This window comes from Camelina sativa, chromosome 19, assembly GCF_000633955.1.
Source record: "Camelina sativa cultivar DH55 chromosome 19, Cs, whole genome shotgun sequence".
In the NCBI taxonomy this organism is placed as follows: domain Eukaryota; kingdom Viridiplantae; phylum Streptophyta; class Magnoliopsida; order Brassicales; family Brassicaceae; genus Camelina; species Camelina sativa.
Window position 1 is genome coordinate 6,301,539 of NC_025703.1, and position 13,207 is coordinate 6,314,745.

The window sequence follows — 13,207 nt, forward strand, 5'->3', positions numbered from 1 at the left end:
AAACCGCAAATAAGGTAGACGATCTTAGTAGCAAACACTATGATCAGTACTAGAAACCCTGAAGGTATCAAGCACATAATCACTAGCCCTGGTATTTTCAGCGGAACTCGGTAAGGTCTCTTTAGCTCAGGTAGTTTTTTTCTTAACCAAATGAAAGATGCAAACTCTAGAAACATCCCTAAAGTGTACAAGAAATTTGCTGCGGATATGATATCGGTGAAGTCCAAGTACGATAACCCGAGAGACATGAGAGCTGAGAGTAGAATCCCGAGCCAAGGAGTGTTGAACCATTTCGATCGTACACCAAAGAATTTAGGCAAGAACCCTAGTTCTGCCATACCCTCCAGCTGATAAGCACTACTGCTTAACTGAGCTTCAAAAAGTCCTATACTTGATAAGACAGCGCCAATCTCAATCCATATTTTAAGCCATTTTCCTGCAATCATCTCAGCTGCTTCAGCGTGGAACCCTGTCTCCCATCTGCTCTGGTCTACTGAGACCGCACCCGTGACAGCGAAAAGAGGAATCAAGTAAGCTATACAAGTGAAGATCACAGCGATAAGAAGCGCCAACGGGAATGTCTTTTGAGGCTTATCCACTTCCCCTGCAAGAGTACTAACATTGTCCCAAAAATTCAAGTTCCAAAAGAGTGTGTTGAAGTAGAGATTCCAATCCTTTTTCTTGTCTCCTAAGCTACCCCAACGGTGAGGTTTGATCTTAGGGATTGCCATAGCTGACATGACAAGGAAAGGCGAGAGAGACACTAAACCAAGAACAACAGCTGTGTAACCCACAATGGCTAAACCAGTATAGTTAAGGAAAGATAAGACCACCGTTGAAGCGAATATGCAAACGTTCCGAGGCCATCCGGATTCAAGAACAGGGAATAGCTTATCCAAGTAAGTGACACAGAGGACTGGAAACGAAGCAACGTTGATCACACCACTCAGGAACTTCAACGAACCCATCATAGAGCCAACGAAAGAGCCAAAAGCCCGATGTGCCCATATCACAAACCCTCCGTTGCCTGAATACAAAGTTTCAAACTTTAGATCCCAATTACAAATTTTACAACCCTAGTTCTTGAATAAAGTGTTAACCTTTAAACTCAGATTGGATAAGAGTAGTGTTCTTAGAGATAAAAAAAAAAAAAAGTGAACATCTTTGTAGGGTTTGGGATTAAGTTTGTGAATACCAGGGAAGGCAGTGGAGAGTTCAGCGGTGATAAGAGCCTCAGGGACACTCCAAATGAAAGGGAAGATGAGGAAACCGAGAATAGCTAGAAGTGGTCCAGCCGCTTGAACAGCCGGTTCTTCACCAAAAGGACCACCAGCGACCTCAAAGTAAATAAGGAAAATCAAAGGGACCAAAGTAAGTTTCTTAGCAGCAGTGGTTGCTTTGTTGCTGCTTGAATCATAAATATATGATTCCCTTTCATTTTTATTAAATTATCTTGAATTATTCTATAATATATTTAATTAATAAAAGGGGGATTTTCAAAGGGTTTTGTGCAAAAAAACCCTCTAACTAATTTTTTTTTGCAATAAAACCCTCCATGTCAAGAAAATGCAAGTCAATACCTCCAACTCAAAAGTCACCCGCAATACAGCCCTCCCCGTATTGATGACGTGGCATCCGTCTATACCGTTTTTAAACGTAATAGAAGTCAAAACGACACCGTTTTTTTACCTGATGTAAACGACACAAAGTTTAACAACTTTGTCTTTGTCGTTTTAAAGTCTCAAAAACCAGATCGTGAAACATAATTTCGATTTGGGGATTAGGGTTCATCATTGGGTTACATTTGGGGAAAAGAGAGATTTCTGTTATAGATTTCAGTTAGGGTTGAGGATTCTATTATATTTAGGAGTTTAAAGTTCAGTCTTTTGTTTTCCCCTTGATTTCTTCTTGTTCACAATGTCTGATTCATACTCTTTACCCAACACAAGTCAAGTTGAATATGATGAACCTGAGTATGGGATTCCAACTATTTGTTATTGTGGTGGAAGGCCAAAGCTTGAACCTTCTTTTACAAGGACAAACCCATGAAGGCTCTTCTACACATGTCAAAATAGAGATGTAAGTTTTTCTATAATTTGGTTATATTTTGTGACTATGGTTGAATTATTGTGATATTGATGTTGAATTGCTGGTAAATATTATTTGAATTATGGTTTAAATAAAAATATGTATGTATAGGATGGAGAATGTCATATTTGGAAATGGTGGGATGAAGCTATGATGGAAGAACTAAGGTCATTGAAGCAAGAAACTCATAGCTATCCTAGTTTGAATCAAATGCGTGAAATGCTTCAAGTCCAAAGAGACAAGATTGCTCACCTCTATGATCTCCAATCGGAAAATCAGATAGATTTGGATAGCCTTAAGGTGTTGATTGCAAATAAAAGTGATGGAATAGCTAAAGAGTTGAAGAATGTGTTTGTTGCGGCTTTTGTTTTGCTTGCAATGATAATCTATGTGTTTTAGTAGAATAATAAGTAATTGCGGATGGAGGTCTTTCATTTTTGATTGTTTTTGAAAGACTCTTCAACTAGTTTAAGTGTATGGTTTTGTATTTTGATTGTTGGTGTAGACAAATATGTTAGTTTTTGAAATTTGGTCTAGAAATCTATTTTGTTCGTTGACAATGACAAACACAATGTTTTACGAGACAACTTAAACAACAAACACAATGCATTAATAAGAAATAAACTCTAGTTTAAAACACACAATGCTTAAAACACACAAAAATAAGGTTTGTCAAACACAACTCGACTGAAATTTCAAAACACATGATGCTTTAACTCATTTTTTCTTTCCACGTGAAATCTCCATTTTCTTGCGTTCTCTAGCTTGATACAGACTGTTTGGTAATATAGTGTTGTCTCGTGCATCAGTCACAGACCTCCCTACCTGAATATAGTCGTCACCAGTTACAGGACTGGTGAATAGACCATAACCTTCCTGCACAATCACAACACAACATCAGTTTTTCCAAAGAAAATAGACCAACATTAATAAGAATCAGCAAACAAAAAGGCTTGGAAGGTCTCACTATTGGTAGATACATGGGCCCTGTGTCATACATAGGAAGTCTCTTAGGAGTTGGTTGTCAAGATGATGCATCATCATGCTGACTTTTTCGAGGTCTTCCTGGACGTTTTTTTTTGGAGAGCAGATGAAAGGCTTGGAAGGTCTTCTTGGGCTGGTCTTTCTAAGCCAAGTTTTGTAGTTGAAGCCGATTCAAATGGTGTGTTAGTAGGTGGTTGTGATGATGATGTACCATAAGGCTGACTTTTCCGAGATCTTCTTGGACGCTCAGAAGTAGAGGTTGATGCAAATGGTGTTTTTGCAGTAGATGTCTTTCTTGGTCTACCTGGTGCTTTCTTTGGCAGCTTAGGCATTGGTCCATTCTTGCATTTCAACTTGTTGTGGCCTTCTTGTCCACACAAGCTACAATGCTGCACATAAAATGGGAACGATAAGGTCATAAATCATAAATGCAAATACAAAAAAAAAACCTTAGACAATAAGAGAGTCTTACAATTTTGGTTCCTTTTTTAGAAAGCTTGGTCCCTTCCCTTGGTTCACCCTTCTCCCTCTTTCTCTTCTTCTCTGGAGGTCTTCCACCAGGCATCTTGTAAGGAGGTGGCAAGACCCTGACTGTTGTAGTCACCTCCCATAGATTCATTCCATTCACACCACAAAGTCCATCAGCATAACAAGTCTTCAACTTCTGAGCGGTGAACCATGGAGAAATCATCTTCTTAGGATCTTGGTCAGTATTCTTCTCATGTCTAAGACAAGAAACAATGTGGCTACATGGGATCCCACTGACCATATACATTCTATAGCTGCATTTGATCTCACCTTGCATATGCACCACAAAACCTTCAATTCGCATATTAGTTTTGTAGTTAAAATAGCCAACCTCATAATTCCCCAATCCACAGCTCAAAGGTCTACAATTCTTTGTCAAATCAATCTGCTGGTCTAGTAAAGCTATTGCTTTAGGAGTGTACTCTCCTTTTTGTTTTCTCAGCCTCGGCTCTTTTCTTTTCATTGCTCACCATAACCCTTTTTCTTATTTCTTCCAGCATCTCAACAACCGGTTTAGTTCTTGCTATATGGATTGCTGCATTGAATGACTCTCCAAGATTATTTTCTACAGCAGCGCACTTTGAGAACTCTGTAAAATAAGCCCTACAAGAGACACACCAAGTTAGCAATCAAATAAAACAAAGTCATATCAGAAAAAAAAAAAAAAAACAGAACAAGTAAGAGAGAATACCTTGACCATGGAAAAAAAAGAGAAATCTTCAAGTCTTTAAAGGCAGCAGGATCATACTCTTTCAGCTCTTGCATCTTTCTATCAAATTGTTGTGGATAGTAAGAGTCTGCAGCAGGCCAGAACATGTCCTCGTATTCTGCTCCACCATATTTCTCTTTCCAGTTGGCATAAACATGTCTTGCACACATCCTGTGTTCAGCATAAGGCAATACTACCTTCACTGCTGCAATCAATCCTTTCTGCTGGTCACTACCTAGTATTAATCCATTTTCTCACTCTAAACTCAAGTCATCAACCAAATGTTCAAGGAACCACAACCAATTTGGCGTATTCTCACAATCCACAATCGTCCAAGCTATAGGAAACATCTGATCATTGGGATCTCTTCCTCATGTAACTAATAACATTCCTGTCATTCTCCACTTCAGAAATGTTCCATCTAGATGGAGAATTTTTCGACATGCTCTCTTCCACCCATTTTTTAAAGCAGCAAAGCACACATAAAATCTATGAAACCTACTTTCTCTTACCTCACATTCAACTGTGGATCCAATATTGCTTCTCTTCAACTCAACAACATAATCGAATAACCTAGCAAAAGACTCTTCTTGCTCTTCATCAAATGTCTTAAGACATTTCAGTCATGTCCTCTCACAAATTGTCCAAGGCACATTGATATTGCGTCTAAGAAGCTTCTGTTGTAGTTAATTTGCTGAGAACTCTGGATTTAGTCTGAATTCTTCTATGTAGAGATCAGCAATCCGAGAGTTAGTCAGCAAGGACAAGACCCCTTGCCAAGTGCAATTATGCTCCTCATTGAACGATCTGATTACTACTCTATTAGAACTGCTGTTGATGGTTGCTGAAAGCCTCCACGGGCATTTCTTTCCAGAGCAAATAGCAACTACACGTTTGCCATCTGACTTCTCATATTTGATGTCCCTCCTCTTCTTCACAGCATATCTAGTAACAGCTCTTTTAAAGGAATCGATTGTATTGTACTCATCACCAATACTAAACTTTCGATACTTGCTCTCATCTACCTCAACATGTGGACTGTCATCATCACTATCGTTGTAAACAATGTCTTCAAACTGAACTTCATCATCTGACTCAGAACCACTACCACCACTAACTTCACTATCAACCAATGTTTCATCGTATGACAAGTACCTCAACGCATTAGTATCATTGTGCCTACCTATATAAGGATCATCTACCCGAACAATAAATAAGGTTAATGCACCAGATCCGACTGCATAATGAACCGCTTTCTACAAGGCTTCATCATTATCAATATCTTCTTTCTTACCAGGCGTTTCAAGTGGAAACCAAGACACTTTCTTCATGTTGTCTTCATACCCAAGGAATTCCGAAAGAAGCACCAATATCGAATGTAAGCTGAATGATTCAGCTGATACCAGACCCGTTGTATGTCTCTCTCCTCCAAGATATTGGTCCTTAGCTGACCAATATCCTCCAGCATGCATAAACAAATCGAAACTGAACCATAAAAAAATATTAGAAATCTCAGAAATTATTGGATAAAACAACTCATAATCTCAAGATCATCAATTCTCACCTCATCGTTGCCCTCCGTAGCGGTATGTAAAGAATCCAAGTTTATCCTAACCAATTCCAAGAAATAAGAATGTGGAGTCCAATTGAAAGACAAAAATACAATAGCTGCTCGCTTATATTCACAGTATATTCACCAAAATGAGAACCAGATGTGGTACCATGCCTAACAATATTGCTGTTAACCGAATTTGCACAGTGTGGAGGCAAATAATTAAACTTGCTAGCAGATTTATAGGTTCTAGTTTAATCCTAACATGAACAATGCTACCTAAAAAAACAGTGCTACCGTAAAAGAGCTAGTAGATTACATGTAAACCCAATTGCATATAACATTAAATATTTAGAATGAAAAGATAAAAAGATGAACAAAAAAAAAACAAATAAAGAGACGAAGAACAGCTCACCTCAACGTTGCCCTCTTTTGATTCCCCAACACTCGAATTTTCTCCCTGAATTGTTTCACTTAAACTCAAACCCAACCCGATTAATTGCCCTTCACCTCATCGCTCTAACAGATCCCTAATCGCAATAAAACAAAACCCTAATCGAACCCAACAATGAACCCAACGATGAACCGTAATCAAAATCGAACAGATTCCTAATTATGTAAAAGATCTCAAGAAACCATCTCTCTCTTTTCCCCAAATCGAGCCCAACGATGAACCCTAATCGAAATCGAACATTTCTCAAATTCTACAAGAGATCTCGTGAAACCTAACTCTCTATCTCTTCTACCCAAATCAAATCCAAGGATGAACCCTAATCCCCAAACTGAACCTTCTTTCACGATATCGAGTTTTGTTAAAAAGGTGACTAAATGTTTTGTGTCGTTTTTGAGACTTTAAAACGACAAAGTTTATTAAACTTTGTGTCGTTTACATCAGGTAAAAAAACGGTGTCGTTTTGACTTCTGTTACGTTTAAAAACGATATAGACAGATGCCACATCATCAATACGGGGGAGGGCTGTATTGCGGATGACTTTTGAGTTGGAGGTATTGACTTACATTTTCTTGACATGGAGGATTTTATCGCAAAAAAAAAATTAGTTGGAGGGTTTTTTTGCACAAAACCCATTTTCAAAAATACCTCTTTTCCTATGTCACTTTTTAAAAATACCCTTTCATGTTGGTCATTTTCAAATACCCATTTTCTATGAATAAAATCACTAAATTCTAAACCCTAAACTCCAAATACTAAACCCTAACCCCTCAAAACTATATCCTAAATGTAAAATAAGAACCCAAACCTAAAAAAAATTCTAAAGATTAATTTAACACATTGAAATTATGTAAAAGAGAGTAAAAATGAAAATGTTCAAAAAAGAGGATATTTTTGAAAAGGGGTATCCCAAAAAGGGTATTTTTAACAAATTCTCTTAATAAAAATTGTGATTTTTTCTTCCATATGATGTAATAAAAAAAAAAAAAAAAAACAGACATACAATATATTACTCAATAGATGAATAAAAAAATACAAGTACAATATACCACATCGCCTAAAAAATTGGACAATGGTTCACAATCATGGTCTGAAAGAGACCAAAATGATTCATAATCGAAATCGAACATTTCTCAAATTCTACAAGAGATCTCGTGAAACCTAACTCTCTATCTCTTCTACCCAAATCAAATCCAAGGATGAACCCTAATCCCCAAACTGAACCTTCTTTCACGATATCGAGTTTTGTTAAAAAGGTGACTAAATGTTTTGTGTCGTTTTTGAGACTTTAAAACGACAAAGTTTATTAAACTTTGTGTCGTTTACATCAGGTAAAAAAACGGTGTCGTTTTGACTTCTGTTACGTTTAAAAACGATATAGACAGATGCCACATCATCAATACGGGGGAGGGCTGTATTGCGGATGACTTTTGAGTTGGAGGTATTGACTTACATTTTCTTGACATGGAGGATTTTATCGCAAAAAAAAAATTAGTTGGAGGGTTTTTTTGCACAAAACCCATTTTCAAAAATACCTCTTTTCCTATGTCACTTTTTAAAAATACCCTTTCATGTTGGTCATTTTCAAATACCCATTTTCTATGAATAAAATCACTAAATTCTAAACCCTAAACTCCAAATACTAAACCCTAACCCCTCAAAACTATATCCTAAATGTAAAATAAGAACCCAAACCTAAAAAAAATTCTAAAGATTAATTTAACACATTGAAATTATGTAAAAGAGAGTAAAAATGAAAATGTTCAAAAAAGAGGATATTTTTGAAAAGGGGTATCCCAAAAAGGGTATTTTTAACAAATTCTCTTAATAAAAATTGTGATTTTTTCTTCCATATGATGTAATAAAAAAAAAAAAAAAAAACAGACATACAATATATTACTCAATAGATGAATAAAAAAATACAAGTACAATATACCACATCGCCTAAAAAATTGGACAATGGTTCACAATCATGGTCTGAAAGAGACCAAAATGATTCATAATACAAATGAATAGAAAGTTTGATTTATCAGATATTCAAACTTAAAAAAAAATTATTTGGTTTATTCCGATTTTTTATTTCAAAGATTTTTAAAAATTTAAATATTAAAAATTTAAAACCTTTAGAAAATTAAATATTATAAATATATATATATTTAGAAAGTTAAACTTTATAAAATGTTAAAAATATTAAGAATATTTAAACATTTATGAAGTTTCAAATATTATAAATATTTAAACTTTATAAGAAGTTTAAATATTATAAATATTTTTAACTTTTAAAAAGTTAGAAGACCTTTAAAATATTAATAATATATTGAAACTTTTACAAAACTTCAAATATAAGAAATACTCAACCGTTTTTGTGACAGAAAAAAAGAGAAATACTCAATCGTTTTAAGAATTCTAAGTATTATAAATATTTAAACTTTATAAAATGCGTCAATCTTATAAAATATAAATGGTTACAATCTTAATAAATAATATATCAACTCAATCTAATATTTATAATACAAAACAATAAATATTAAAAATTAAGATGATATAGTGAAGTTAAAATATCTCGGGACAGAGTTATATATCGTGACGGGTTTTATTAATATTTATGTAAATTTAAAATATCATTAATTTGATGTTATACGGGTAAAACATCATTTCATTATTTTGTTAATACTATCGGTATCAGAGAATAGATATATATAATTAAATTAATTAAATAAATATTACGTAAAAAATAAATTATATTACGGTATTATATGGTTTAAACTTTAAACCATAAAATTAACAATTATTATGTAATTATAATATATTTAACCAATAAATATAACTTATAATTTAAATGTTATAGTTATAATTTGGCACGCGGTGTATGGCGGGTGCTAGTAGTCACCTAATCTACCAACCCAATAAAATGCTGAAGTCATCAATCAAACATGTTCAAACTTCACAAGCTTTTTTAAAAGAGAAGTCCAAAATTCTTATACAGTATTATATATATTTTTCTTTTATTTGGGTCGTATTGGACTTTCTGTAGTATACACTAAGAGAACCCATCAAGCCAATTCGGTACGGTTTATTGGTTAAGTGAGTCAGAATCTGATTTGTAAAGCTTTCCCTTGTGTTTATGACTTTATGTACTTCACATGTGTATTTTTACTATCCTTTTTGTTCAACTGGTCCACAAGTCAGTAAAAAAAGAAAAATCAGTCAGGCCCTGCAAGTTCGTCGTTGGCTGGTTTCATAAAACCAGATCCAAAGGAAGAAGACGATTGATTCTCTCCTCCACGTGCGTTTTAAGTTTTATTTTTTTAATGTTTTTCTTTTGGGCTTAATTATATTTGGTCATCCTGGCCCAATTGCATTATGTTTTTTTTTTTTTTCTTTTTCTTCCACGTTAGTCCAAATACTGATTGTTTTGTGTTTTTCCATAAAAGATACAATTCTTTTAAACAACTAAATTTCATACTACATACACTTGATTCCGAATACAAAATATAAAATTTTAACTTATTCTTTTTTAAGTCATAAGACTTTTTTTCTTATCATAATTGTGAACATGTTCTCACTTCTACACATTTTGGCAATGAAACAGCTATCCTCTTTTGTGTGGAGGAAACCCGAAATCCTCACCCTTTCTCAACCCATTTTTACACCATTCTCAGCATTTTCTCTCTCTCTCTCACACATCAGCATAAAGAGGGGTGTTTTGTTCTATGCATAGCAAATCATCAATACAGAGAAAACAGAGCTCCCTTTCACGAGTTGACTAAAACAAAAGAAAATTAGAACCATACGGCAAAGATATCACTTGAATAAGACAATCGCAATCAAATCTATTTTAAGTATTTAACGCTTAAAGTCAACTTCAGACGGCAGACAAGGAGTCTCGAAACTAACAGTAACAGAATAGTCAAAGGGGCTGTTTCAGTCTTGAACTTCTAGTAGTCTACTTCCCGAAGAAGGGTAAATTTAAGTATTCATGCATATGCATAAGCTACATCTCTCTCTCTCTCTCTCACCGGATCAAATCAATCGTCTAAGTAGTAGTATGAGCCCGCAGCCTTTTGCTCCTTGTCCTTGGTAGACTCTAATTTGTTGATCCTTGGCCTGAAGTTTGTTGGATCTCGTCTGAATGTGATGTTCAGGTGCTGCAAAGGACAACAAGTTAATTCGCTTTTTATAAAGAGACTGATTCATAACAACACAATAATTCTTGAAGAGTGTTAGATTACCGATAAGAAGAGGTTCATTCCGCTGAGCAGCGACTGTGGCGAATGAGCGACACACCTGACGGCTGGCTGTCCTTCGTACACAATGACTCTGTCCGCCAGATAGGTCGCCATAATAAAGTCATGCTCTACGATAAACGCTGTTTTCTTTGCATGCAGGATAAACCGTTTTATCACCTTTGAAGCTGTGATCCGCTGCTCTGAGTCCAAATGCGCACTTGGCTCATCAATCAGATAGATATCAGCGGGCTTCCCAAGGCATAGAGTAATGGCAACCCTCTGCTTCTCTCCACCCGACAGAGTTTTTACCACTTGATCCAACAACGGCTCAATCTGAAGCGGTCTTATTACATCTGACACAAACTGAGGATGCGTATATGCATCACGGATCTTATCATGTAGCAACTGTCTTACTGTACACTCGCGCTTCGAATCATTGCCTTGCGGTTTGTACGACACATTAAACTCCGGCATCCCCGAGTCAACACCCTCTTCACGTGGGAATGCGCCTGCCTGCATTAGGATACAAATATCATTTCCTTTAACGTCTAACCACAACGAGCAGAGAAAGCAAAGGAGAGGAATTTTACCAGCATGCGGATGAAGGTCGTTTTCCCTGTACCATTCTCTCCGAGCATTACAATAATCTGAGAGTCTGTGAACTCCCCTTCCATAACTTGCAGCTTGAAACCCCCAAGTTGCTTACTCATGTTTGGGTATTTGTATCTTGCATAGGACTTCACTTCCCCATCAGTCTCTTGTGGAGTATCAGAAACCTTGGAAAGAGAAGCAAAAAAACTATATCAGTCAAAAATGACAACCACTTCTCTTGGAGGTTATTGGAAAAGCTTTACCCTGAAGGTCAGAGATTCATCCCTGAAACGCAAGTTTTCTGTGGGGATAAACCCGGCCAAGAACACATTGATTCCTTCTCTGACAGAAAAGGGGAGAGTCACGACACCATATGCTCCTGGTTTCCCATACAAACAGCAAACGAAATCGGAGAGATAGTCAAGGACGCTGAGGTCGTGCTCCACAACAATTACGTAGCTACAACAACGAAATGGCGAAGCCGATGTAAGCAAAATTTATCCTATTCAGGAAGATAAACTCAAACTAAAGGAGTTTCAGAAGATGAGAAAATCAAACCTGTCATGTCTGAGGAGTGAGCGTATAACTTGAGCAGCTTTGAGTCTCTGCCTCACATCGAGGTAACTAGATGGTTCATCAAACATGTATATATCAGCCTTCTTTACGAAAACTGCGGCAATCGCAAACCTCTGCAGCTCCCCACCAGATACTTGTCTTGCTTCACGCTCCAGGATCTGGTTCAACTCCATATCAGCACAAATCTCTTCCACCATTCCTCTCTCGTCCAGCTTCTCAAGCACCTTGCCAAGATTATCTCGAACAACTTCTTTGATGTGGTCGACATGTTGTGGCTTTATAGCAGTCTGTCATACATAGAAGGGGGATCAGAGTCGCTTAGTGAGCATCTTCCTTAAGAATAAATATCAAGAATAGTTTCCACCCTACCTTTAGATTCTCTTCTACAACTCGGATGAAGTAGCTTTGAAGTTCTGACCCGCGAAAGCGAGTTAAAATCTCTTCCCAGTCAGGAGGATTCTGCCCAAAAGGTAGGAGAATAAATCAATCATACATAAATTACAGAGTACACACACTCTATGCGTAAGGGGTAGAGAAACTTGCGAGAGAGCCAATAGTTACATTAAATTTGCCAAGATTTGGTTTGAGTTTTCCAGCCAAAATTTTGAGAGCTGTAGATTTTCCAATACCGTTTGTTCCAACCAAACCAAGGACTTGCCCCGGCCTTGGAACTGGAAGCCTGCAAGACGAGATATATACCTCAGATTTCTAAAGACAGATAATCAAACAGATTCCACAAAGCAAAAAAAAAACAAAAGTTGATTAGCTAACCTGTGCAGTTTAAAACCATTAGCATTATAACGATGGGTTGTATCTTTCTCCAAGTCCTTAGGAAGATTGATAATCTGAATAGCTTCAAACGGGCATTTCTGCAAAATGGTGCACCAACAAAATCTCACTCAATGTCCAACATTAAACTACAGGGAGACACAATCATTCAATGTAGAAAAAAGATATAGCCTTTGGCATAAGTACCTTAACACAGATACCACATCCTATACACAGCTCCTCGGATAAGAAAGCAGTCTTGGAAGTAGGAGCAACCTCGATACAAAGTTTCCCTAGAGAAAACATAAAACAAGGCCTATTAAAAAAACCGTTCTTTTATGTGATTCAAGTTCCATGCTCTAAGCCGAGGATAAAATTGAGGAAAAGTACCAGTCTTGACAACAGGACAACTCTTCTTACACTCCTGGCGACATTTCTTTGGCTTACACCTGTCTTCACTTATGATAGCGATTCGAGTCAATCGGTCTGCCATCTCTCAACAAGGATCCTACATTCACAAGATACAAAGAGAATCTACGTTTACGTGTCTGACGAGGTAATCAAAAAAAAAAAAAAAGGGAAGCCTTTATTGGATGCATACAATAACAGATCTAAATCGACAAAGTAAAACCAGGATATGCAATTAAGGGTACCAACAGGAACAGCTCATAAACTAAAACCGAACAATCTCGGAAAGAGTATAGCAGTATCAAGCAAAAAAAAAAAAAAAA

At 36.4% G+C, this 13,207-nt stretch overlaps 2 protein-coding genes across 3 annotated transcripts in view; both read right to left on the reverse strand.

The window, feature by feature from the left end:
* Positions 1-4,479, reverse strand: part of LOC104767489 (probable polyamine transporter At3g13620) — a 5,865-nt gene extending 1,386 nt beyond the window's left edge. The window contains exons 1-8 of the mRNA XM_010491506.1: positions 4,292-4,479; positions 4,071-4,203; positions 3,545-3,931; positions 3,284-3,461; positions 3,056-3,075; positions 2,906-2,964; positions 1,196-1,431; positions 605-1,027 (exon numbers count right to left, since the gene is read on the reverse strand). Of these exons, the coding sequence (XP_010489808.1) occupies positions 605-1,027; positions 1,196-1,431; positions 2,906-2,964; positions 3,056-3,075; positions 3,284-3,461; positions 3,545-3,931; positions 4,071-4,203; positions 4,292-4,479 (1,624 nt within the window). The remainder of the gene's footprint in view (positions 1-604; positions 1,028-1,195; positions 1,432-2,905; positions 2,965-3,055; positions 3,076-3,283; positions 3,462-3,544; positions 3,932-4,070; positions 4,204-4,291) is intronic.
* Positions 10,126-13,207, reverse strand: part of LOC104765147 (ABC transporter E family member 1-like) — a 3,257-nt gene continuing 175 nt past the window's right edge. Inside the window, exons 2-11 of one of the 2 annotated variants that reach the window (XM_010488820.2) lie at positions 12,867-12,984; positions 12,684-12,769; positions 12,480-12,577; positions 12,270-12,387; positions 12,078-12,167; positions 11,691-11,995; positions 11,396-11,591; positions 11,132-11,317; positions 10,545-11,054; positions 10,126-10,460 (exon numbers count right to left, since the gene is read on the reverse strand). In XM_010488820.2, coding sequence (XP_010487122.1) covers positions 10,341-10,460; positions 10,545-11,054; positions 11,132-11,317; positions 11,396-11,591; positions 11,691-11,995; positions 12,078-12,167; positions 12,270-12,387; positions 12,480-12,577; positions 12,684-12,769; positions 12,867-12,969 — 1,812 coding nt within the window. In that variant the 5' untranslated portion in view covers positions 12,970-12,984 and the 3' untranslated portion in view covers positions 10,126-10,340. Of the gene's footprint in view, positions 10,461-10,544; positions 11,055-11,131; positions 11,318-11,395; positions 11,592-11,690; positions 11,996-12,077; positions 12,168-12,269; positions 12,388-12,479; positions 12,578-12,683; positions 12,770-12,866; positions 12,989-13,207 lie in introns of both variants that reach the window. The other variant, XM_010488821.1, reaches the window with a different exon arrangement.